Source organism: Cebus imitator, unplaced genomic scaffold, assembly GCF_001604975.1.
Source record: "Cebus imitator isolate Cc_AM_T3 unplaced genomic scaffold, Cebus_imitator-1.0 Scaffold268, whole genome shotgun sequence".
NCBI classification, from domain to species: domain Eukaryota; kingdom Metazoa; phylum Chordata; class Mammalia; order Primates; family Cebidae; genus Cebus; species Cebus imitator.
Window position 1 is genome coordinate 2767839 of NW_016107583.1, and position 26347 is coordinate 2794185.

The 26347-nt window shown below is 36.3% G+C and overlaps 2 protein-coding genes across 6 annotated transcripts in view; one reads left to right on the forward strand and one right to left on the reverse strand.

Moving 5' to 3' along the window:
* The first annotated feature begins 1653 nt into the window (after window positions 1-1653).
* On the forward strand, window positions 1654-14923 carry OSGEPL1 (O-sialoglycoprotein endopeptidase like 1). 5 transcript variants are annotated; one of them, XM_037728562.1, is made up of 10 exons: window positions 1655-2223; window positions 3319-3332; window positions 3451-3556; window positions 7280-7667; window positions 8494-8698; window positions 8775-8923; window positions 9843-9973; window positions 10095-10166; window positions 11838-11944; window positions 13415-14923. In XM_037728562.1, the coding sequence occupies exons 4-9, from the start codon at window positions 7500-7502 to the stop codon at window positions 11914-11916; spliced, it is 804 nt and encodes a 267-aa protein (XP_037584490.1). In that variant the 5' UTR covers window positions 1655-2223; window positions 3319-3332; window positions 3451-3556; window positions 7280-7499; the 3' UTR covers window positions 11917-11944; window positions 13415-14923. The 5 variants fall into 5 exon arrangements, with proteins under 5 accessions (XP_017356221.1, XP_037584490.1, XP_017356222.1 ...); XM_017500732.2 differs by having other exon boundaries at window positions 1654-2373; window positions 3319-3556; XM_017500733.2 differs by having other exon boundaries at window positions 3319-3556.
* Window positions 14924-14935: 12 nt separating this feature from the next.
* Window positions 14936-26347, reverse strand: part of ANKAR (ankyrin and armadillo repeat containing) — a 66029-nt gene continuing 54617 nt past the window's right edge. The window contains exons 18-23 of the mRNA XM_017500736.2: window positions 23582-23740; window positions 22138-22255; window positions 20002-20111; window positions 18150-18349; window positions 16826-16872; window positions 14936-15204 (exon numbers count right to left, since the gene is read on the reverse strand). Of these exons, the coding sequence (XP_017356225.1) occupies window positions 14957-15204; window positions 16826-16872; window positions 18150-18349; window positions 20002-20111; window positions 22138-22255; window positions 23582-23740 (882 nt within the window). The 3' untranslated portion in view covers window positions 14936-14956. The remainder of the gene's footprint in view (window positions 15205-16825; window positions 16873-18149; window positions 18350-20001; window positions 20112-22137; window positions 22256-23581; window positions 23741-26347) is intronic.

The window sequence follows — 26347 nt, forward strand, 5'->3', positions numbered from 1 at the left end:
CCCCAAGCGATACCCCTCTCAGAATGCACTTTCCATACATATTTCCATAATTCTGTATTGCCTTTTGTCTTCTGCCTATAGACTTAGATCCTTGAGAACAGAATGGACCTTATCCATATCGCTAGCAACTACTAAAGTTCCTATCACAAAGAAATGAACCCAATAAAAATGTAATAAATGAAAATAAAACCTAACATAGTAGGACATAATTAGGAAATAAATATTGAAAATAAGATTCTTCTATGTTTTAATACATATTACATATTAAAATTTCCTTGAAGGCTACAAATGGAAAGCTAGACACACAATATCTGAGACAAAATGAGCATATCTAGATTGAGCTGGAACTCTTATGTTGAAATTACATAGGCCATATTTGTTGAGAATGACCATGAGTGGCATTTTAGCCATACGATATCTACATAAAGTACAGACAGGCCTCAGAGAGCATACATGCCTTTTCCCTAATAACCCTCTCCTGTGCTACAATAAAGAACATAGAAAATACATGGGACTTGTATAAGTGCCATGTCACATATATTAGGTCAAAGGAAAGATAAAATTCCTTTCTAATGTGCCCTAGAGTTCTGCTGTTTCACATAAGACAGCATTTGGACTAAACACTGGCCAAAGAGTGCCTAGATGAGGAATCTACCAATGATAGCACACACAATAGGATCTTGCTTGTCTTGACAGCACAGGAGAGTATTGGGATACACCTGCTGAATATAATTGAATTGTAAGAAAAATAATAATTGATGTGATAGGTTTTTATGTTCAAACTGGATTCCAGTGTATAACAGAAATAACCTCTAGCTTGCCATATGTAATCAAACAATATAATTTTTCTTAAACTTTAGGTTTTAAATTTTTTTTTCCTTTTTTAGACCAACAATTCACCCTAGAGAAAATGTGAGTTATTTTAGCTTCTAGCAGTTAAGAAAACAGACTCCAGTGCCAGATGGCCTGACTTCTAATCCTAGCTCACTATTCCTAGTTGTGTGACCTCCAAAGCACCCAAACTCGCTGGCCCAGTTGCTTGTAAAATGAGGACAATAACTACGTCATGGGATGGTGAAAAAATTAATCTACAACAGTGCCTGGTACACAGTGCCCCTTTATTATTATTGTTATTGTTACACATAATTGAAATTTTTGAAAAACATAAGCTCCACTAAAAAACCTCAACCATATTCTGGTAATTATTTACTTACTTCTTCTGTATCTACCTCTAGACTCTACTCTGTGACTTCCCAACATGTTATGGGATTTACTCATCTTTTATACCCAGAGCTTCACAACGCGCAAAGTACAGGTATATATGCCAGCCCTGTACAACAGTGCATTCTAAGATCCTTGCTTACTGAACTCTTAAATACCAGCAGGGGAGAAGAAAGACTCTTGGAATAAATCTGTTCAAACAATGGTAACAAGTTCACAAACGAATAAAAGAAAAAAAAGCAGGTGCAAGACTGAAAACATACCATGCTGAATTTCGTGTACATAGTAAGAACAATATGAAAATAGGATTTTTTAAGGTAACAGAATATTTACCACCGACTTTAAAAAAAAAAATTATAAAAATAAGCCAGCCCCTTTCTTCGAAGTTAACTGGGAGTAACGATTTACACTGTCCGACCAGAAACACTTCCGTTCTTTCGGACACCACCCCCCCCGCCAACCCTTGCCCCGCTAGGCGGCGCCGCTAGTTTCCATCCTATTTCTCTTATGAAAGTATCAGGTACCCCACCCCTATCTTTAGATTTGGTGATAGTTCCCTTAAAAATGGAATGAACAATCTACCCCATCCTTTTCTCACAATATCAACTAAATTCCAGCAAAAGGCAAAAAAAAAAAAAAAAATCTTTTTATTGTAGCTTAGTGTTTGCAACTTGATGTGTAGTCAGACAAACCTGTAATCTGTCTCCGCTGATCAGTCACTAGCTGTGTCATTCTATGGAACTCCCATCACCTGCAAATCTGAAGAAAAATGCATGCGAGCACACAGGACGTTTTGGGCAAAGACGGCCTTTAAGCTTTTGTTTTTACTAAGAATGCCGCTCTCTAGTGAAACACCAGCCAGTTCTGGAAGGGACCCGGCACGGTGTTGATGACATCACTTCCGAGCGACAGGTTCGGGCTTTCTCCTGCAGCAATACGGGCAGTCGACAGTCTTTACTAGGGAAAGGAGACAAGTGCTAGCACCTGCTCCCCAAGAGGAAGGTGGGTGAAATTGCTCACTCTTCACCGCAATGATGGTGTGCACCTGGAAACGCGGTTCCAGTTCGCGCCCTTCGCTGCTTTATAGCAGACCAGAGAACAGCGCTACCCAAGTCACGTGGGTTCACCCTGCAGCTTTCTTGGCCCCAAAGCGTAGTGCTTCGCACGGTCCTCCTTGTCCAGATTTTGTTAATGGAAATCTAATTCCTCTAGGGTGTCCTGTCTGTCTGGGCTGCACTGCCCGCAACTGTCTGCAAGTAGGTCGCTCACCTCGAATCCCTGGGATACTCTGTATCCCTTTAGTGTGGTGGAGAAACGACCAGCTTTAACACCCGGAAAGTTTTAGAACGGATGATTTGGGGGCATAAAATTAGGTACTGTACTTCGCAGTGTGAAAATACTACTGTGCTTTAGTGATGGGCTATTAGTTTTGGGGAAAAGGATTTGGGAAGATGCTTGTTATGATAAAACCTGTAGCAAAAAGTGGAGTTTTAATTCCAAAGATTATAATTAAAGATAAAATAGGTATTAGGTTGCAGTCATTTTAGTCGAAATATTTCTTTGAAGAAGAGCTTCATGAGAACATTATTGTTTATAACCCAGAGACTAAATCTGATATGTGTGTGTTTATGTTAACTCTTGTTTTTGAACCAAATGATCAAGTTTTATTTTAAAAGGTATTTTTAGGAAACAGAATACATTAACAGTATTTTTATCTGCTCCATCTGCCTTTGTTGTTTGATTCTTTTTAGAAAATCCACATTTTGTCTTAATTTTAGCTGTCAAAAATAAATAGCACTTTTCAGAGGACTCTATCAATTATTGTACTGTAATGTTAGCTGTCTTAATAATAAGTCCTTTGGAATGAACAGCATGCAAGTAATGAAAAAATTTTATATCTGACCCGTTTTCCCTCTTGAGGAACATTATATCCACTCATAATGTTATTTATATTCACATGTTGCTATATAGCCTTTACAAAATTTTGGTGATTTTTACAGACTTTCCTGTAATTCTGTAAAACTATATATTGAAAGATTAGCAGGCCAATGTCAACTGCAAATAAGAAGTTGTTTTGTTTCTGTAATTCTTTTTCAGGAATTATCTATAGAGTAAGTATGCTAACCTTGAATAAGACAGCAGGAGTTTTTAAACCATCAAAAAGGAAAGTTTATGAATTTTTAAGAAGTTTTAATTTTCATCCTGGAACACTATTTCTTCATAAAATAGTATTGGGAATTGAAACCAGTTGTGATGATACAGCAGCTGCTGTGGTGGATGAAACTGGAAATGTGTTGGGAGAAGCAATACATTCCCAAACTGAAGTTCATTTAAAGTAAGTAGACATTATCTTAGTCATTTCCACTTTTTTTGGAAAAAGTAAAATGAAATCATTTTTTTCTATTTGTCATATATAAAAGTTTTCAGGAGCTACTGTCTTATTTCTTTTTGCAAACACTTTAAACAACTGCTATAGAAAACCTCAGACACCTCATCCTGGCTTTTAAGAGTCTTCAGAGTGAGGTCCCAACCTTAAGTAATCCTGTTGCCAAAATAAACTAAGCTCATTCTCAACTTCAGTATTTATCGATGATTTTCCTTCAGTAATGCATTCCTTCTTTTCTCCACTTCTGTGTTTCATGGTCTCATCTGAAGTCCTAGGAAAACTGAGTTAATCACTGGAAAAAAAAAACCCTATTCATATTTATACATATACATTGTGTTAGTACTTAAGTAAATTATAATAAGCATAGAATGGTGCAAGGATTATAAACTGAGATGTTTGTAGAGGACCACCAGGAAGGATACCCAAATAAATGGACAAGATATAAAGAGGAAAATGTCTGGAGGAGGTCACTACTCAGCTCTAGCCAATTGCCATGCAGGAATGCAGGACTTGTGTTATTAGAGTATCGTAATTTTTAAGAAAAAATGGAAATCCAAATTTTTAATGTCATATTTTGAGATTTTTTAAATTAGTAGCTAATTCAAAATATATTAAAATATTCTACAGATGAGTATGTCTTTAAGCCATCAATTTACAACATCTGAATCGTGAAAAAGCCTGGTATTTTGAAATCATAGGCCTGTATTTGAATCCTCAATTAAGCACTTAGTAGTGGCTCTGTAACTGTAGGCAAGTTCCGTATCCTCTCTGATTCTGTTTTCACATCAGTAAAATATGAAAATTAACATCTGCCTCATAGAATTAGGGGAGGGTGGCATTAGAAATAATATATGTGAAGAGGCAGATTAAGCCTCAAACAATATGCGGGAGGGACTGTGCTGGATATTAATAAGGCACCATGAAGTACTGGAAAGTCCTTGGCTTCAGGAAGCTTAACTTGATCATAGAAACATGATGTGTAGACCTACAAGGAGAATTAATAGTAAAAGGCAGCATAAGGTAAATATCAAACAAGCGGTGCAAACAGTAACTATTACTACCATGTCTCAGCTTCATAGTCCTTTCAGTTTCTCTCAAGTGCACTGAACTTTTGAACATGTAAATGTTAATGGCATAGAAAGGACTACCCTGACCACTTTATCTAAATTCGATTCTGTGTCACCATACTCTACATATATACTTTGTAATACTTTTACAATTTATACATTTGCTCATTTATGTATAATCTCTCTCAGTAGAGTCTAAGTGCCATGGTGACAGAAGCCATGTCCGTATTAATCACTATGCTATACCTAGTGCCCAACATAATGTTTGACACGTCACAGGTGTTCAGTGGCCTTTTGTTAGGCCTTCAGTAAATGGAGATGGAAAGAATATTATAAGCTGGCTGTGTTAGTTCATTCTTGCACTGCTCTAAAGAAATATCTGAGACTGGGTAATTTGTAAAGAAAAGAGGTTTTATTGGTTCATGGTTCCACAGGCTGTGCAGGAAGCATGGCAGCATCTGCTTCTGGGAGGCCCCAGAGAGCCTTTACTTATGGCGGAAGGCAAAGTGGGAGTAGGCATCTTACATGGCAGGAGCAGGACAGAGAGAGGGGTGAGGTGCTACACACTTTTAAACAACAAGATCTCATGAGAACTCATTCACTATCACAACACAGTACCAAGGGGAAAGTCTGCCCCCATGATCTAGTCATTTCCCACCAGGCCCCATCTCCAACACTGGGCATTACCATTCAACATGAGATTTGGGCAGGGACGCAGATCCAAACCGTATCACTGAGTGAGCATTGTCAGCAAAGGCAAAGAAGTGAGAAAGTGCTGGACATTCAATTCAGCTAAAGCATAGGTCACTTGAGGAGACAAATAGGCTTCAGCGATACCATCCACCTAGCCCATTTCAGCATGTTTTGAATACCTATAGTTGCCAGGCAATACTTGGGGCATTTGGGGTACAAATATGAATGACACACATGACCCTTGCCTTTGAACTGCTCACCATATAAGTGGGTTAGAGTGTAGGCTTATATAGACTCTTGGCTATATAGCTTCAACCTCAATGATTTCTCTGCCTCTTTATTAGCTTTGTTCCCTAATCCACACTCCATACTGTCTACAAATCATAGCAAGACAAAAATACATTGTTACTATTCTTTGAGAATAAAGCCATGTTCTTATTTGGCCCTAGTGTTTAGCATAATCCCTGGATGATAAAATGCACAGAAAAGGCACAGAAAGGAAAGGAGGGAGGCAAGACAGAGAGGGAAGAAATGAGTGACAGGGAGAGAATTTGGATTTGATGTCTCCCAAATTCCACAAAACTAAAGGTTTTGAGTAGGGGAATAACGAGTGGAACTGTGCTGTAGAGTATTCTCTGGCAACAATATAGGATGGCCTCTAAGAATCAAAGGACATAGTTAGGAAAGTGCAATTAGAGGACTGCTGAATAGACTGAGATGAGGGCTTTTGAGGCTTGGCAGTGGGAGTGGTGATAAACTTAAATGTGGAGAACAGAACGAGGAAGAGAAAGGAGGTAAAGATGAACTTTGAAACCCGAGGGTTATTTGATGCTGCTAATAGAGATGAGAGAGATAAGAGAAAAAGTAGCTTTGAAAAATAAAGGGAAATCGTATTACAGTGTAGATGTGCTGAAATCAGATCATTTCATTCATATCCCCCTCACTTCCTGAAACAATATTTTAATTATTCAGCAAATATTCATTAAATGCACTTACTGAGAAGTTTCATTTCTACATATAGAACTAGTAGGTTTTGCAACATCAAATATTTGAAGATTTTTTTTTTGAGACTAGCAGTGCATTTGGCAGACTCTATATTTTATTGCTCTGCTTCTCATATTGTAACTCAGTCACATAGCAAATCTGTTGCTAGAAAATTTGCCTCAGTTCTTTACACTTGACGTTTGGAGTGGCCATCCATTGTCCTACATGGACTAAAAATCCAAATTACCAGTTCTGAACACCAGATTCCCAAACTGTATTTCAGGATTGCAAGCTATCTGTCTCCTGCTGTGACCTCAAGTGGAATGTGTTTTAAAATTAGCTCATCTTTATAAAACTGTCTTCATGTTTCTCTGTTAGAATTTCTTTTCTCCCAGTCATTCCAGCTGAATAGCTGAACAAACTTTGATGCCTTAGTCCCCCTGATCCTTATATTCAATTAGTTATTACAGTTCTCAAGGTTCTCTGTCCCTTTCTTTCCACTCCCGCAATCACTCAGTTTAAGATATAATCACTTTACACAAATACTTTTGCAGTAATCTCTCTTAAAATCTCCTGTCAGCAAGAAGATTAATTTTCCTTAAATACAGTTTTTTTCCTGTCCTTCCCATGCTCAAAACTTGTGTGGAATGCTTTGCAAGATTGTTTTGGTGATTTCATTAAACAACAAATAAATCCGTGGGAGTTTGCTGTGAATAAGTTGAAAAAGTCAGAAACATTATCTCCTTGATTACTGCATACCGAGTTCTAACCACAGTGTGCTACATTAGAAGGTACACATTAGAAAATACTTGATTTACTCAGCTATATAATGATTAACTTGAGGACATGCCTTTCGTTATAATATATTTTCATTTTTCTTCATTTTTACATTCTTAAAACTACAAAAAGCTGTCTTTGTTTCTTTCAGAACAGGTGGAATTATTCCTCCAGTAGCTCAACAGCTTCACAGAGAAAATATTCAACGAATAGTACAGGAAGCTCTTTCTGCCAGTAGCATCTCTCCAAGTGACCTCTCAGCAATTGCAACTACCATAAAACCAGGACTTGCTTTAAGCCTGGGAGTGGGCTTATCATTTAGCTTACAGCTGGTAGGACAGTTAAAAAAGCCATTCATTCCCATTCATCATATGGAGGCTCATGCACTTACTATTAGATTGACCAATAAAGTAGAATTTCCTTTTTTAGTTCTTTTGATTTCCGGAGGTCACTGTCTGTTGGCACTAGTTCAAGGAGTTTCGGATTTTCTGCTTCTTGGAAAGTCTTTGGACATAGCACCAGGTGACATGCTTGACAAGGTAATTATTTAAGAATTAATTTCTCCATTCTTTTTTGTTATGTTGTACATTTCAACTAAGTAGCAACAGATGTGCTACCACCATTCATCTAAATATTTCTGAATGATATCTTAGTAAACTGAAAAAAATTCACATATGGTAAGAAAAAATAAAAAGTAGTACACAACTTTAGAATTCTTTCTTAGCCCTTCCTAATAAAATGGTAAGAGGTTAGTATCTATACATAAAGGCTGAAATAGTTGGCAGATACAGTTATATATTTTGTCAAATAATATATGTGAAGAAAAGGGCTTTGTAAACTAACATACTGCAAAAAGGTAAAATAAGAGAATGTCTAAAGATTAACATAAGGACACAGAGTTCTATAATTAAATCACATAATTGCTGACACCAGAGACAGATAGGGTTTTTTTTCACCCTTTGTTTTAGAATACTGCAGAGGCTACTGCCATATATATGGGGCCAAAACAAAACAAAACACTGCTTCCCACAGTGAACTGATAGGAAGAAAGTACAGGGCAAGTTCTTATTGCTGATGTTCGTCATTAAGCAGTCATTGTCAACTTCAAGCCTATTTTCCAACCCCAACAGAAGAGCAAAAATAGACAGGGGCAGTGATTGGCCTCTGTTGTTCAGGTCATCATAAGGAACAGAGTTGTCTGCTTACCTGAATATCAGCTACAGTCTATATTTCTCAAAGTATAGCATGTTTTATTCATTTGGTGGTGGGTGGGGGTTGTTAGCAGTTTTCAATTTATTTACTTTGCATCTTTTGGTTTCAAAGTATTTAATTTTATGACTCATTAAAAAAATATTTTTTTGATAGGTGGCAAGAAGACTTTCTTTAATAAAACATCCAGAGTGCTCCACCATGAGTGGTGGGAAAGCCATAGAACATTTGGCCAAACAAGGAAACAGATTTCATTTTGACATCACACCTCCCTTGCAACGTGCTAAAAATTGTGATTTTTCTTTTACTGGACTTCAACACCTTATTAATAAAATAATAATACAAAAGGAAAAAGAGGAAGGTATATTCCTAATTAATAAAGTTGAACAGATAAATATTCCTGGATTGTTTCTAAAAATACCTGCTCATTTCTGCAGGTATTGAGCAGGGACAAATCCTGTCTTCAGCTGCAGACATTGCTGCCACAGTACAGCACACAACAGCATGTCATATTGTGAAAAGAACACATCGGGCTATTCTGTTTTGTAAGCAGAGAGACTTGTTACCTCAAAATAATGCAGTACTGGTAAGTTTTATCTCATTTTATAGTAATAGTTACACTTTGCAATATGTTGCTTTTTTCCCAAGACCTTGACCTTGTGTTTAGATGAACAGATCTTTATACGCTATGCTAGCCCTGACAGTATGAAATTATGCAGGATAGGAAGGACTAACGCTATTTCTTGTACTAGTATGACAGCTTCACAAGACATCTATATAGCTTCTATAGCACAAAAGTCCAAAATCGCATCTTCTTCTTGGATTTAAAAGAGGGTTTACAATAAAGAAAGCAAATGCAGTAACTGCTCATTATTTTTAGAAAAATAGGCAGATTTCCTTCATCCTTTAATGAAATCCCTTTTTGTTTTTAAATAAGCCAGTCAAATTTAGCAGTGGGAGGTGGTACAAAAACTTTCATGAAACACTAATGTTAATAAGTTCTGATAACCCACTACCATTGTACCAGCCGAAATCCTTTTAATTGTGCTTAAAAACCTTGATAAACATCCTGTTTAACTGTATCTGAAACTTTATTCTTTTAAAAATTATAAACTAAAGTGGGAAAATGTTTAAATGGTGGTAATTCATAGATGGAATTTTACAGGGATATCAAAGAATAATTTTTTAAGAGTTATGTAGTAAGATGCACAAAATAAAAAATTCAAGGTCTAACATAGTAGTTTACTATGATTGTAATTATATTAAATATTGAGACGAAAGGTGTGAAGAAAATATACAAAAATGCTAGTGTTTCTATGCTATTAGAATTATTAGTGATTTTTTTCTTTCTAAATTTTTATTATATAGATATATAACTTGCCCATTACCCATCTCAAAATGAGATAGTTTATTATTATATAATGTTGATATTTTCCCCCCAGGTTTAATTAACAGCTTGATTCATATCCATGTATGATAGTTTTTGGTTTTCTCAATTCCTTCAGGTTGCATCTGGAGGTGTTGCAAGTAACTTCTATATCCGCAGAGCTCTGGAAATTTTAACAAACGCAACACAGTGCACTTTGATGTGTCCTCCTCCCAGACTGTGCACTGATAATGGCATTATGATTGCATGGTAGGCCACAAGATATATGTGCTTCACTCATAATCATGTAAATATTAATTGCCGTTTTATCATACTAAACCTTCCTTCAGATCTTGGAGCTATTGATTTTATTTTAATGATTCTTATTTAGGAACGGTATTGAAAGATTACATGCTGGCGTGGGCATCTTACATGACATAGAAGACATCCGCTATGAACCAAAGTATGTGGTACCATTCATGTTCTTTATGCAAGTTACATTACTTAAGTCAAAGCCTGAATTCTGCTTTTATATATGAGGTTTTCATTGACACTCTTGTGGTACTTGAAGGAAAGTGACATAAATGTCTTTCATAAACCTAGTTGAGGTTGATACTGTATAAGAAATATTTTTGCTACAGTATTAAATTATAAAAATCTTGACCAGTTTAGGTGAATTAGAAACAAGCCATGAGTAAGAGTGATGAATTCCCTCCTGTGGAACCAGAGTGGAAACCATGTTCATGGCCTGGACTTTTGCAATGTCAAGAACATCTCAAAACCAGCTAACATGCTGGGAAATTTAAGGAAAACCTGCAGAAAGCATTCAGGTGTGAAAATGGGTTGGGATTATGCTCTTACACAGGCAGCTGAGAATTGGCCAAAAGATAGCTATTTCCTGCAAGCCTTATTTCCTCTCCCAAATCAAAATTCCAACAAATAGCACAGTTTTTTCTTTTACTATTTTTTTTTTGGTGAGACAGAATCTTACTGTGTCACCCAGGCTAGAGTGCAGTGGCCCATTCTCAGCTCACTGCAACCTCTGCTTCCTGAGTTCAAGTGATTGTCATGTCTCAGCCTCTTGAGTAGCTGGGATTACAAGTGCACACTGCCATGTCCAGCTAATTTTGTGTATTTTTAGTTTTTGGGCTTTGCCACATTGTCCAGGCTGGTCTCGAACACCAGACCTCAAGTAATCTACCCACCTTGGCCTCCTAAAGTGTTAGGATGACAGGTGTGAGCCACCATGCCTAGCTGGTTTTTCAATTTACTATATAATTCTGTTATAAGTTAATTCTGGAATAGTAAAAGACAATTATTTTCATAATCTAACATAATTATATTTTAAACATCTTTTCATCTGATGTTTTAAAACTTGACAGCATTGGCCAGGCACAGTGGCTTATGCCTGTAATCCCAGCACTTTGGGAGGCTGAGGTGGGCAGATCACCTAAGGTCAGGGTTTCAAGATCAGCTGGCCAACATGGTGAAACCCTGACTCTACTGAAAATACAAAAAATTAGCTAGGTGTCATGGCGGGCGCCTATAATCTCAGCTACTCAGGAGGCTGAGGCAGGAGAATTGCTTGAACCCACAAGGTCGAGGTTGTAAGCCGAGATCATGCCACCGCACTCCAGCCTGGGTGACAGAACGAGACTCCATCTCACAAAAACCAAAAACAAACAAAAAAATTTGTCAACGTTATATTCCATAACTAGATAGTTGTGCTATAGAGAAGAACCTATAGAAACCTGGGACATTTCTAAAATGTGAATGAATGCAGGTTTGACTTTAGCTGTGTGGTAAAAATGTTTTGCCTTTTTAGTTTTGTAGAGATTTATATTTTCCTTATTTTATATTTTACGTTTTAACTTATTTATGTACAGTATTTGAGAACAAGAAAACAGATGTTCTCAAAAAAAGTCTCAAAATTTAGATTTCTTATTAATGAGGCTAGCTTTCATTATCCTGACTTGAGGGCCCACTATATTTGTATGCATTTAAGAATCATCACCACATATAATGAATTATACATTAGATACTTATACTGTCAGATTTCTAAGCAAATAGTCTGTAGAATTAGTGATGGATCATGAAGCAAATAAATAATGTGATTTGTCTGGTTCTGATGTAGATGTCCTCTTGGGGTAGACATATCAAAAGAAGTTGAAGAAGCTGCCATAAAAGTACCGCGATTAAAAATGAACCTATGATTTTTGCTGTTCAAAAAAATCCCTACAGGTAGTATTAATGTTAAAATTAAGTTTTTATTGTTTTGTGTATCAAATTGTAGAAGAAATATAATATTAATTATTCATCAAGACTTTCTTTTGTTATTTCTTTTTCTTACGTTTGATATTTTACCTGCTCTTCTAAGATACTGTAATGTTAAAGTCTTACAAGGGAATATAGTTTTTTTTAAATCATTAAAAACCAAAATAAAACATCTTTTGAGAAAGGAATGTATTGATGTTGGCAGGTAGAAAGAAAAACTTTGAAAGAAGTACAGTAATTTTGCTGAATCCTGGCCCTGTATCATACGGGCCTAGGACCTTCCCCCACTTCCTCAAATCAGGATAGGAGAAGCTGTTTCTTGATTTCTATTGAAACATGAACTTGACTTTATAATGAGAAAGTAATTTTATTTTGTTTTTTTTGTTGTTGTTGTTTGTTTGTTTTTTTGAGACAGAGTCTCCCTCTGTCACCCAGGCTGGAGTTCAGTGGTGTGATCTTGGCTTACTGCAACCTCTGCCTTCTGGGTTCAAGCAATTCTCCTGCCTCAGCCTCCCAAGTAGCTGGGACTACAGGTGACCACCACCATGCCCAGCTAATTTTTTGTATTTTCAGTAGAGACGAGATTTCATCATTTTGCCTAGGATGGTCTTGAACTTCTGAGCTCAGGCAATGTGCCTGCCTCAGCCTCCCAAAGTGCTGGGATTACAGGTGTGCGTGAGAGAGCAATTTTAGATCAATGTTATACAAAGCAGACATTTCCAAATCAAGACAAAAGCTGACTTTCTCTAACATAATATGTTATTAATTTTAAGAGTTTGCTATGGGCCGGGCGTAGTGGCTCATGTCTATAATCCCAGAACTTTGGGAGGCTGAGGTGGGCATGAGGTCAGTAGTTGGAGACCAGCCTGGCAAATGTGGTGAAACCCCATCTCTTTAAAATACAAAAATTAGCCAGGCATGGTGGCGTTCACCCGTAATCCCAGCTACTTGGGAGGCTAAGGCAGAAGAATTGCCTTAACCCAGGAGGTAGAGGTTGCAGTGAGCCAAAATTGTGCCACTGCACTCTAGCCTGAGTGGCAGAGAGAGACTCTGTCTCAAAAAGAAAAAAAAAAAGAGTTTGTTATTAGGTATGCTCTCTGGAGTAAATAGGATATCTGTGCATTTTTTTTAAAATCCGTATAATTTGAGGTTTTACAATTTTAACATGTAAGTAATCCCTGAAGTATGTATTGTACACTTTAGTTGTCCATATACTTTCACATCAGTTATTTGAGAAATTGTATATAATCAGATAGAAATAAATGTGGGAGTTTTTTTGGTTAATTTTTTTTGAATCCAGACTTTGTACTGCAAATTTCATAAGCTTATCACTGTTTTTCTGCCTTGATTATAGTAACTAAATGTACTATTCGTTGAATATAACCCTCTATATCTGGAGGACTTTCTCATACATAATTTTTTTTTTAATTTTTATAGACGGCGTCTTGCTATGTTGCCCAGGCTGGACTAAAACTCTAGGCCTCATGTAATCCTCCAACTTCAGCCTCCAAGGGCCAACTTCTCACACATCATTTTTAAAAAGTAAAAAACGTAGAGTAATAAAAATAATCTTTATGGGGGGCATTGTACTTTAGGAGAAATAGTACACATTTTAGGAGTGGTAAGATGGTCTGGCTAGGCCAAGATACTCAGGAAATAACTGGAATTGAATGCAGAGAAACTCTGATAACCTGATAATAGTTCTAAAATACAGTCTTGAGCACACCTGAAACCAGTTTCAGAGCTCAAAAGTTGCCCTCTAAAGGCTTTTAAAAATATCTACAGAAGCTTACTATATCCATTCTTATGAATTCTTATCCTTAATTGTGCTGGATAATAGAATTTATCTTTTGAATATGTATTGATTTCTAGTATAAAATATACAATTTCCCTCCACATTTCCTGTATTTTGGTCAATCCACCAGAAAGTTGTGACTCAGCACTATTAAGATAATTTAGAATTAAATACAAAGATTAAAGAGGTCTCTTATTTTTCAGTGGTTAAGAACACAAGCTTTGGGCCAAGCATGGTAGCTCATACCTGTCATCCTAGTGCTTTGGGAGGCCAATGGAGGAGGATCACTTGAGGCCAGGAATTTGAGACCTGTCTGGGCAACATAGCAGAGATCTCAGCCTCCTAAGTAGCTAGGACTACTGGCCTCTACCACCACACTCAGGAAAACAGAGACCAATGACCTGTAGCCCTAGCTACTCAGGAGGCTGAGGTGAGATGATTGCTTTGAACCCAGGAGTTTAAGGCTGCAGTTAGCTGTGATTGCACCATTGCCCTCCAGCCTGGATAACAGAGCAAGACCCTATCTCAAACAAATAAATAAATAATCATTCATTCACTCACTCACTGGCTCTGGCCTCTGGCACATAAAAGCCCTAAGTACATATCAGGGAAAATAACTGCTAATTAATATATCTTACAGTGCTAACTGCAGCCCAGGTAGAGAATGGATTATAGCAAGACCCTCAGACTGTATGGAGGCAATTGAGCAAGTGGATGGAGAAAAGGGGAGCTTTAAAGTACACAGTGAAGCCGAGCACAGTGGCTCACACCTGTAATCTCAGCACTTTGACAGGCCAAGGCGGGTGGATCACCTCAGGTCAGGAGTTCAAGACCAGCCTGGCCAACATGGTGAAACCTCATCTCTACTACAAATACAAAAATTAGCTAGGCGTGGTGGTGGGCACCTGTAATCCCAGCTACTCAAGAGGCTGGGACAGAATTGCCTGAACCCAGGAAGCAGAGATCCTACTTATCTTTACAGAAATCCTACTTATTTTTTGAAACCATAACTCTGACCTGATACTAAATTCCAAAGACATGCTAAGGAAAATCTGCTTGATATCAAGATCAAGAACTTCCATTCAAAAAGATTATTCAGCTGTATTATTGCATATTACCATAATTAAAAATTAAAATTTTTTTAAAAGATGGCTCAGGAATCCTTTCATACTAAAGTGCTTTTATTAGCCTTCTGCAGGCTCTGGGTTGGCTTTCTGGACATGTTTCCCAAGTTGGTTCAAACACACTATTCTTGGTCTTGATACATTTGTGATATCTGATGTAATTGTAGATGAAAAAGAAAAAATATTATGGGAATCCTTGGTCTTTTTTGTTGCTTTGAAGAGTCCCACGAAGTTAGTTACAGGAGGTAATAAAGTCAAAGAATCTTTTGGTTGAATTTTAGGTTTTAATTTTCTTCGGTGCTCTTTCCCTAAAAATTAGAGAGCCCCAATTAATTGTCTCTCCTGAGAGCCCTGGGTGTAGTCTTATTACTTCTAGTTCTATGTAGTTCTTTTTTCTTTACATAACTAAAACATACTAAGAGAACCGATCAGTGCTTCCAAACTTTTAGATGTCAGAGGCCTAAAATTTGTAGGACTGCTATATGGTTTGCTAGCTTGTTATTATGTCAAGTTAGCACCAATAAAAGAACAAATACTACTTTAAACATCATTATATAAAATAAAGGATATTTTAGTACCAAAAGAAAATATAAAAGACATTATCTCAAAATGATGGACTTGACATTGAATGAAATGAATATCATCAGAAACTTGCTACCTTGTCCTTATTTTTTCTTATGTTACCACAAACCTGTGAAAACTTCAGATCATGACTGATAAACAGGTTGTTGTTTAGAAACCAGTGTTAAAGTGAAGAAAGAATGAGACTGACTTTATTCTTGTGTGTAAATTACTCTTACATTAAAGAAGCTATATAAAAAAATGGATATTCTATATATATTTCTATATTTATTTCTATATTGATATTCTATATATATTTCTATATAGCCTCCTCACATACCTAGCTTCCCTCATATACTTGCTGAATACGTGAAGCTGTTTCCTCTCCTTTTACTGTCTTTTTAAATTCTCTCTCTAGCAAACTGATCTTGCCTTCTGAATGTTTCTATCCCTGATTTTCATGATAGGACAACATTCCAAATAAGGACTGGTTTTGGTCCTACATGAACAAGCACTAAGAATATACATGAAATTGACAAGTAATTTCTATTCCCTGGAAGGGATAAATAATATGAGATCTAGACCCTGATCTCTGCAAATCTAGTCCATTCAAGTATAATGTACCAACTCAAAACTATATAATAGAGTATCAATGAAAAAAAAAGTCTCAGCCCTAAGAATTCAGATAAGTAAGTTGTACATGAAACAGTAATAGCAAGATCATAATTTAAGTCATACTTACAGGTTGTTTAAATGGATTTATTTCTAAGCATGGTTTGAGAAAAGCAAAATAAGACAGGGATCACTTTCAAGTGATACTAGTAGGGAAGGCCTTAAAGAAAATGATTATCATGGGCTTGTAAATAAGAAGATACTTTAGGTAGATGGAATTACAAAAGAAAAGTATGTAGGTAAACTTTTTCGGTGTGGGGGGAAGCCTCTACTCTTTTTTTTTTTTTTTTTTTTTGAGATTGAATCTCACTCTGTCACCCAGCACCCAGGCTGGAGTACAGTGGTGCGATCTCGGCTCACTGCAGCCTCTGCCTCCCAGGTTCAGGCAATTCTCCTGCCTCAGCCTCCCAAGTAGCTGGGATCACAGGCATGCGCCACTGTGCCCGGCTACTTTTTGGTTTTTTTGTTTTGTTTTGTTTTGTTTTTAGTAAAGATGGGGTTTCACCATATTGGCCAGGCTGATCTTGAACTCCTGACCTCAAGTGATCTGCCCACCTAGGCCTCCCAAAGTGCTGGGATTATAGGCATGAGCCACTGTACCCGGCCTACATTTTGAATAATTTTTAGAGATGGAATACAGAATCATAAAGTATCTGGGGCAGGAGGTGCTTTATAGATAAAAGAAAAATCGATTACCTTTTTTAAAGACAGGAATTATGGATGGTCCTCCATTCTTCTCCAGACTAAAAGAAAAACATTTTTATCATTATTAAAATAAATGAAGACATAATGCACCCAGAAAAAAATACATGAAGAAATAACAGTACCAGGTTTAATGCCTAATGGCCTAATTCATACATGTTACCTCCACTAACTGCATGTTACCTGTATGTATTTTATATTCAGTCACTCATTTACTCACTTACTTACTCTAAGCATTTGGAATATTAAATCTGCTTGAAGTGATCAGGGGAAGTGTTATGGAAGAAGAGACATTTCAGCTGGGTTTTGAAGAAGATAGGTCTGAGAAAGAGGTATATTTTTCTACTTCCCACAAACTCATCATATGGGCTAGCCGTGGGAGTGACTGTGTAAAATGCTACTTACATTATTTATCATAATTCTTTGAACCAATGAAAATTATTTAGCATTATCAATTATAACAGTTATAATTTAGGTTCCCTGGCTTATCATAAAATTAGGTCACCCGTTTTAGACTTTCAGTTTTTCAAAGAATTAAAGTAGCTCCAAAGCTGTACTCATCATTCTCTGTACTTAAAATTGATAGAGAATATGTTTGTACATGGCTATCTACAATCATAGTTAACCATGATGCTCTATTGGGTCCTATTCTCTTCCATTATCATAGAGTTTATCATATATTTTGAGCAGTTCTGTTTCCTATGTATGAATATCACTACTTGCAGAGAAAACTTGTAATTCAGCTGCATTTACAGAACAGATAATATACCCATAGTAAAGAGATTCTCCTCTCTTCCTTTTTGGGGGGGCCTTAAGTTTGTGATGAAACCACAACAGTGAGTTGAAATCCTCTGAATAAGTTCCTGGAAAACTTCACCATAACTTTAACCACTAAGTCTAATTTAGCCCTGTTTCTACCCTGGGAATTTGGCCTAGTCTAGAAGACCCATTTGATGCTAAGGTCGGAGTGATGGTCTTGTCTCAGAACTGTCAAATGTAACCCTAGTCTACTAAAAAGTGACTTTTTGAATCAGATGTGGTGGTGACCAGTCTCCCAAAAACTCTCTAAAATGTGAATAATCCTGGCCAGAGAAGATCTTCAAAATCTAGGTGTATTCTTGTCTGCACCCACAACTCTGGTGCTAAGTTGGAATTAAAACAGGTTTTGACAATGACCATTTAGAATGAAGTTTATCCTCTGCTATATAGGAGATATATTCATTTCAAGAATAGTTCCTCTTGTTTGACCTTACTAAACCTCCTTAAAGTTTCCTCTATCAATAATTTCACTACTGCGACTTCTAATATAGGACTATACCTTAAGGAAGGAAGTCCCACCAGTGTTTGTTGCAATTGAAATTCCTTTAAAAATGCTGGATTAATACTTGCATCTCTGCTGATATTATTTTTTATACGAATGAACTGATTAGGTTTATTCCTGCATTCCTTTAATAGGATGCGGAAAGCATTTGCATTGTATGTTAAGTAGCCAAGAGCACAGGAACAAGCTGCACGAACCTAAATGAAGAAACAGTTCTTTCTTAACCAATGGGCTTTGTTCTTAAAATATCTTAGTGATCTAATTAGCTACTTCATAGGAAAGTCTCTGTAAGGGAGGGAACAAGTGTAAGCAAATATGTATGCAAACAAATGGCAATGTATAGATGGAAGCTTAACAGCCATATTTTTACAGAGAGCTGTCAACTGCCATTGATTTCTATGAGTTGTTCTCAATCTTAACTACATTTTAGAACCTTTCGGAATGTTTAAAAAAAAAAAAAAAGCCCACCAAATAAATCAAAATGTGTTGAGGGTAGAATCTGGGCCTTTTTCCTTCTTTTTTAAGGTGTGACAGGTAATTCTAATGTGCTGCCCAAGAAAGAACCTTTGAGTTTGAACTAAGGCAGTGGAGCACAACCCTGACAATCCATTAGCGTCACCCATATAACTTTGACACTTATGCCTGGGTTCCACCCCTAGAAACTCTTATTTAATTATTTTGTTTATAGTTCTCACAGAAGTAGGACCAGATACTTTGACTGGAGAATAGCTAAGTGGTACATGTAAGAAACCTGAACTCTTGGCAACAGAAATCTTAGGGAAAGCAACTCATTTATTTATTTATTACTTTTTTAAAACATTCAGATGTTACTAAAGCAACTCGCTTTTCCACTGTCCAAAACAAAGAAAGAAGCACAAGTGTCAGGCCACAGGACTCTAGAAAAAGTAGTTATTTGAGGAAAATTCCCTCTGTCTATGACCCATAGGTTGGTCATATGACTAATTAAAGTATGCTCCTGGGCAGTTGTTATGGAATATGATAGTTGGTAGCATAAAAAGTTTCATAGAGTAAACATATTGGTCTTTATGTTGGCATTCAGTTGCTCTGTATGCTCATATGTCTTCTACACCTTGAACCCTGGACCTGCAGTTCAGCTGCTGGGAACTTGTTAGAAATGCAAATTCTAGGGCCCACCTCAAATGTACTGGCTCAGAAACTCTAGGAATGGGGCCAAGCAATCTAACAGGCCCACCAGGTGATTCTGATATACTTTAAAGGTGCAGTAACACTGCTTTAGACCTTAGTGGAAGAGAATTGGGGAACACTCAGAGGCAAGCCACTGCTGTGACCAGCACGGCCTCTTACACACACCCTTACATCTAACCCTGCTTGGCACATAAGGAAAACTATCCTATGTATTCCATTTTCATTCATTTCAAATCATAGAAATGACTTGGATCAGAGTCATCAGTTTTTGTTACTTGACAAACACCTTAATTATAAATTTCTTTGTCATCAACATATTTATAAATTGACTCTTAATTCCAGCATTTAGATCACCTATTATGTAGGGTTTTTTGTTTTCTAAATCAGAAATTAATTTGAACAGGTAGTTTGTTTTAAATCTTTAATTATAGTTGTTTTATACTGCTTTTGTTATTAAAATCCTAAGTCTTAGAGTTAAAACAAATGTATATTTTTATAGGAATTAAAATTGTGGATGGCAGATATGTATGACTAATTAGTATTAGAAAAGTCATCTAATTTTGAGTTAGTAACAGGAACTATATTATATAACATAGTTAATCAGTGGAAAAATTAGTACGAAGAAAGGTAAATTATAGTTTTAGCATATTTAATTTTAGAATTGGTTGCTTTTTGTTTTTACCTCTTCTATCCCTGAGTACAAATGAAAGCAGAGCCGTTGGACTGTTCCTAATGTGGTAAATGCTTCTGGGATACCAGCTCTAGAATGAGCCAGGCTTGCTATTAAATTCCCTATAAATTAAACAAGAAAAATGTTTGTGTTATTTAATTGATATAAACTTACAGTATTTTCATTAATTGCACATAGCACTGAAAAAGGTTTGTGTCACAAGACATCTCTGTCAATGAAGCAGCACTGAGGAAAAGCATGCATATGTAAATATAGAATAAACTCCCCCAAATTACAGTTTGGTTTTCTGTCACAAACGGTATAAGTAGGTTTATGTAAGGGTGGACAATTTTGAAAATCAGAGGTTTTCCTTCTTCCATAGCTTCAGAATATATTTTGTTTTGAAGTTTTTAGGGTTTTAAAAATAACTATGAACATAATGATTTGATTATCATAAGAACATTTAATATGTCCTTTTTGCAGTTGAAGTGGCTTTAAGCTTTATTAATACTTTAAAATCAAATAATGTATTGCTTATTGAGGTTTAAATTCATTGAAGCTTTTACCATAAAAAGAAATGTTTTCAGATTTAAAATAATAAAGTGTCCCAATAATTGTGTAGCTACCAACTTACTATTTTATATATATTTGTGTTTGAAGATAAAAATGTATTTTTATATTTGTGTGTGGAAACTTTATATGACCTAAGTTTTTGTTTTCCTTGTATTTTTGTCTGGCCTGTATTATAAGCCAAGAAATTCTTTGTGTTTATTGCCTCAGAATGGGGAGAACTGGGTTGTATCATCTAAAGCAAAAATTGTCTAAAGGTAAGCTCTATTTAAAGTTAAAAAGAGCTTTTAAAGATGGGAAGTTAGAAATGGAAACAGAGGGAGCAGCTAAGAAAGAGAACTAAGGTTTATAGTTCTCAAAGGAGTAGAAGGAGGAACTCTGAGTGGAGAATGGCTAAGTGGTATATATAGGAAAACCGCATTCTTAGTAACAGAAATCACAGTCTCTTAAAAACTTCTGTGCCTTTGGAGGCTTTTCTGGGAACCATGTCAACTTGACACCAAGCACATCAGTTATTTTTACACTATACCTGAGGCCTGAATATCAGGCTTTGCCAGATACACCCTGGACATGCATATGACTCTGGTTATGGAGTGCAGAGAAAGTCCAGTAATTTCTGAGATTCATTTCTCCTCATCCTGGGGAAATTAATTTAATATTTGAAAGCTACTGTAATAAGGCATTTCTTTCCCATAAGAGTTTGTGGAGTGTATACCCACTACAGTTATTTTTCAGAGTCACAGAATTACTATAACACTGAATTAATAATGTTATTTAGATTAAAACATATTTAATAACGTCTTTAAACATTTTTTTCTAGCTAGTTTCCATTAGAAAGTTTTCATTGCTTCATTTTTCCTTCCTTGCCTTGCAAATGTACTTCATAAAAATAGAATTCTATGGCATCAAGTGAAGTTTCGTTTAGAGATCCATTTTGGTTAAAAAACAAATATTTATTTGTTTGTTTATAATGGTAGTAGTTACTGCATATTAGTATAATTCTGACCCTGTCTTATGTTACTTTGAGAGAGGTGTAACAAGTCAATTAAATATTACTGATCACCTAATATGTGTGAGCTGTTGGGTTAGGTCGGCAGTAGATGCAGTTATGCAATAGCATTAAATGTGTTGAGAACTCTATGGGACCATCTTGCTTTGCTTTGTTGCATAGTGACATAAATAACTTTTCATTGTTAGCAAAATGTGCACAACTGGACAAAAGGAAACCAGAGGTACATCTGTGTAAATCTGCCACCACTATTATAAATCAGTTGTTTGATTTTGCTTTTGGTAGTTCATAGTTGAATTCACATTTATATCCAGGAAAAAAAATAATTAAGTGTTTAGAAAAGTAATTAGGAAAGCAAAAAGTCTGTGTTCAGAGTTACTCTGCTTCTATTTTGGGTGCAGAGTGGATACCCATTGTTTCACATGGACTTGCTGCGGAGTTCCATGTAGATAAACATGAGTTCTTGTGGCAGAGTGCCAGGTGTATTATTTTATTATTATTCAGATAACAGTAAACTGTTTTTGAAAATAATTTTATGTGGCTAAAATTAACTTCTAGTCATTTCTTACCTGTCAAGACAATAGTAGAAGTCTGAACCGAATACAGACTATCAACTAAAATGGTAACACCTCTTGCAGACAAAGTAATATGGTCCACATCTCTAATGACTTTAGCCAATACGACAATCTGAAAACAGAAAAAAACAGGAAAAAAGCATAGAATCTTTAAACATTTTCTACTCAGCTTCTCTAATGACACTTTTGTAATTTCTTTTTTGGAGACAGAGTCTCGTTCTGTCACCCAGGCTAAAGTGCCGTGGCACAGTCTCGGCTCACTCTGCCTCCTAGGTTCAAGTGATTCTTCCACCTCAGCATCCTGAGTGGCTGGGATTACAGGCGTCCGCCACCATGCCCAGCTAATTTTTTGTATTTTAGTAGAGACGGAGTATCACCATGTTGCCCAGGCTGGTCTCGAACTCCTGACCTCATGATCCACCTGCCTCGGCCTCCCAAAGTGATGGGATTACAGGTGTGAGTCACTGCACCCTGCCACACTTTTGTAATTTTTAAAAATTTTTTTATTCTTTTGATACTTCTTAGAAGAGTAAATGAAGTATTTAGAGGATTCAATAAAAGCAGCATGTGGTGGGGGGGCGGCGGAGAGTTAAGAGCACTTGTTCCTGTCTGGTCATAGCAGTGACCATAGGAAGTGCTATTATTCTTCCTACAACAGTTGCAACTTTTGCACCCTTTCAACATGAGTTCATAGAAAGTACTTCTCTTAAAGGGCACAGGATAGAAAATAGAGAGAATAAGACTTCCCAGATACATACAATCGTTATTAGGTTGAAGGATCAGTGTGATCAACTAAAGATTTACAGTTAGAAAACCTGTCTTGGATGCTAACATGTTTTTCTACCTATTTCTTTTTTTATTTTTCTTTTTTTTGAGATGGAGTTTGGTTCGTTGCCCAGGCTGGACTGCAATGGCACGATCTCAGCTCACCGCAACCTACGCCTCCCAAGGTCAAGCAATTCTCCTGCCTCAGCCTCCCAAGCAGCTGGTATTACAGGCATGTGCCAACACGCCTGGCTAATTTTGTATTTTTAGTTGAGATGGGATTTCTCCATGTTGGTCAGGCTGCTCTCAAACTCCCAACCTCAGGCTTCCCAAAGTGCTGGGATTACAGGCATAAGACACTGCGCCCAACCTACCTATGTCCTTTAATATGGGGTAATGAAAATAATACTACCTGATTGTCAACCCCACAGGCTTATTATAAACATCAGATGAGGTATAAAGGCATACACATCTTGTAACCTATAAAATTCTATATTAATGAAGAAATCCTCATAGCTAATGGAGTTTTTATGAGGTAGAGGGGCTTATATACAAAGTACTAAATTTTTACAAATAAGTAAACATTTTTCTGGGTCTCCAAATTGTTGTAATTTTCAAGTTTTCACAAAATGACATATTTATTAATTTGAGGAGTTAATCTCTGATTTTATACCTGAAATGCTGCCATTGCCTTCTCAGTTTCAATTGTTGATTCAAGAAAAGGTTCAAAAATAGATATGGCCATTATTCCACTTTCCAATATTATGTATTGTTGAAAGCGATTATTGAAGGCAAAAAGGGTTAATGCATACCCTGCTCTTAAGCAAATATCCTAAAAATAGGAGAAACATGCATTATAGTGAACTTCATTGATCATGTTACTCAACATAATAGACTCTGGCACATTAAAATATATTACATTCTTATCACTGGGAGTAGAATATGACATTACTAGAGAAAATAGATAACAGTTACTCCAGAATGTTATAATTTTCAGCATTTCAAAATAGAGTTGATAAATCAAAACTTCTCTTGTATAGCATGTTATCTGTTGCATTCCATGCGTTATTGGGTATTCATATCGTCTCTTAAATTCATTTGTAAAATTCCATTGTACTATATTTTAAGGAAGAATAGGAGAAAAATATTTTTAAGAATCATATTTTAACATTCTGAGGCTGGGCAGACAGCAAAAGCTAGTTTCTTCTGTAGAATTAGTCTGCTTGCCAAAGCTATATAAGTATGGTATATCTTCCAGAAAGATTCAAAAGATAAAATATTATTACTAAATTTTATTTTTAATATTAAAAATAATTCAATTATATTGTATTGTTAGTATGTTATTTGAACAATGTAGTACACACAGAGAGAACTCATTAATCTTAGTGAATTTTCTTTTTTTCTTTTTTTTTTTTTAATAGAGTCACTCTCTGTCACCCAGGCTGGAGTACAGTGGCGTCATCTTGGCTCCCTGCAATTTCCACCTCCCAGGTTCAAGCAATGCTCCTACCTCAGCCTCCCAAGTAGCTGAGACTAAAGGCATGCGCCACCATACCCGGCCAATTTCCTGTATTTTTTGTAGAGACAGGGTTTTGCTATGTTGCCCAGGCTGGTCTTGAACCCATGAGCTCAAGCTGTCTGCTCGCCTCAGCCTTCCAAAGTGCTGAGATTATAGACATGAGCCACCACAGCCAGCCCTGAAATTTCTTCTGCCACTGCTAATCATAGTATTAAAATGCTGCATGTACATATTGAAATATTTATAGATAAGATTATATGATGCTTGAAATTAGCTTTGAAAATAATTTAATAGAAGTGAATGGATGTACAGATAAAATAAGATTGGCTATGAGTTGATGACTGCTGAAGTGGGTCACAGGAACATTTAGATTCATTATGCTACCCTTTCATTTTATATATATTTGAAATTTCCCATAATAAAAGTCACACACACACACACACAAATGGTCACCTAGCAACAGGCAGAAGGAAAGATATTAGGTATAGTCAAGCTTGAGAAACTAGGTATCAGTCCTGGTCAAAGTGTAGATTAGCAGATAGCAGAATAGAACCTAGAGCCAAGTAAGAAGGAATGTCAATGGGAAATGAACCAAAGGGGAATGCTTTGTATATCAAGGTCAGATAGAGGGAAATAAGAGAAATATGTTAAGACTTGACCGATTTCCACTTCTTTTCCGCATAGGGTTCACTCCTGCAATATCACTGTGGAAGTCTACAGTAAATAGTTTAGATTATAAAGTGGATATAATGTTTCAAAATGAATCCCATAGTTTGATTATTTCTACCATGCCAGCTAGTATCAGATACAGGATAAGAACCAAGCTGGCTATTCCCAGTTCAGAGGGCTAGAAATTAATCCTTGAGGAAAGACATATTTTTCCATACCTTTTTTCCCAAATGTCAACTGTCTTAAACTCTTTACTTCATATATATTTTCATTTACCTATCTATCAAGGTGGCTATACCCAGTGGTTACTTATTTTCACTTTATACACACTGTGATTTATGAATGGGAGAAGAGTGCCTGTTATTTATGCTCATTAACATTTCTTCAAAAGTATATTCATAATTAATTAGGCCACATATTTGAGTTGATTAAAAAAAGAATACCAGTAACTAAATTAATGTGACTAATTTTATGTGGCTTGTGGAAATCAATCTCAATGGTCCCTTTCCTATATTATTCTAGTTTGGTAGCATGAGAATAATTAAATTATAATTTAAAAACAACACATAACTTATTGCATCTCCATGTGACAATATTGATGTGGCTAGGTTCCTGGGTTCCTGACCTAATTTTTATTGCATTCCTGTTATTATCCATAAGATAGCTATTCATTCAGTGACATATTTAACTGCTGAACATCGCTCCCTCCCCTTTAACTACTACAACACGTCTTTGTAATCTGAAGTCTCCCACTATAGGTTTAATGAAGGACCACAGTAGCTCAGTACTGTTTCTAAAGCCCTAAGAGCACTAATGTGCCTCTACAGTGCAGGTAGTTTGAGACAAAATACAGTACAAGAAACCCTAGAGGATTTTTAACTTGCGTTTGATGATCCTTAGAATTAAAAATTGTAGCCACGTCCAGATAAATCCTTTGGTTTATACTTAAACCTTCTAGTTCTCTAAGATTCTCTATCATTTGTAGAACTGAGGCACAATAATATATCTATTACAAGACAAATCAAGGGTCTAGAGAGTGAAGCTGGTGGTAACAAAGTGGGAGGGAAGGCAGAACACTTGAGAGTGGAATGTGTAGTAAAAGAAAAGAGAAGAAGGGTGCACATGAGTAAAGTAATGAGAATAAAATCTAGAAGGAACAGAGAGGTAAAATGTGGCTTAGAGAGTCAGTCAGAAATTCATTTAGTCTCCTCACTCTATTATTTTTCATGTATATATATATATATATATATA

Bases quoted from the DNA above. Each gene is read 5' to 3' on its own strand.
- OSGEPL1 (XM_017500732.2), top strand. From the start codon at position 2,253: ATGATGGTGTGCACCTGGAAACGCGGTTCCAGTTCGCGCCCTTCGCTG. The intron at 3,557-7,279 runs GTAAGTAGACAT...TGTTTCTTTCAG, and splicing joins CAAACTGAAGTTCATTTAAA to AACAGGTGGAATTATTCCTC. The intron at 10,167-11,837 runs GTATGTGGTACC...GTTCTGATGTAG, and splicing joins GACATCCGCTATGAACCAAA to ATGTCCTCTTGGGGTAGACA.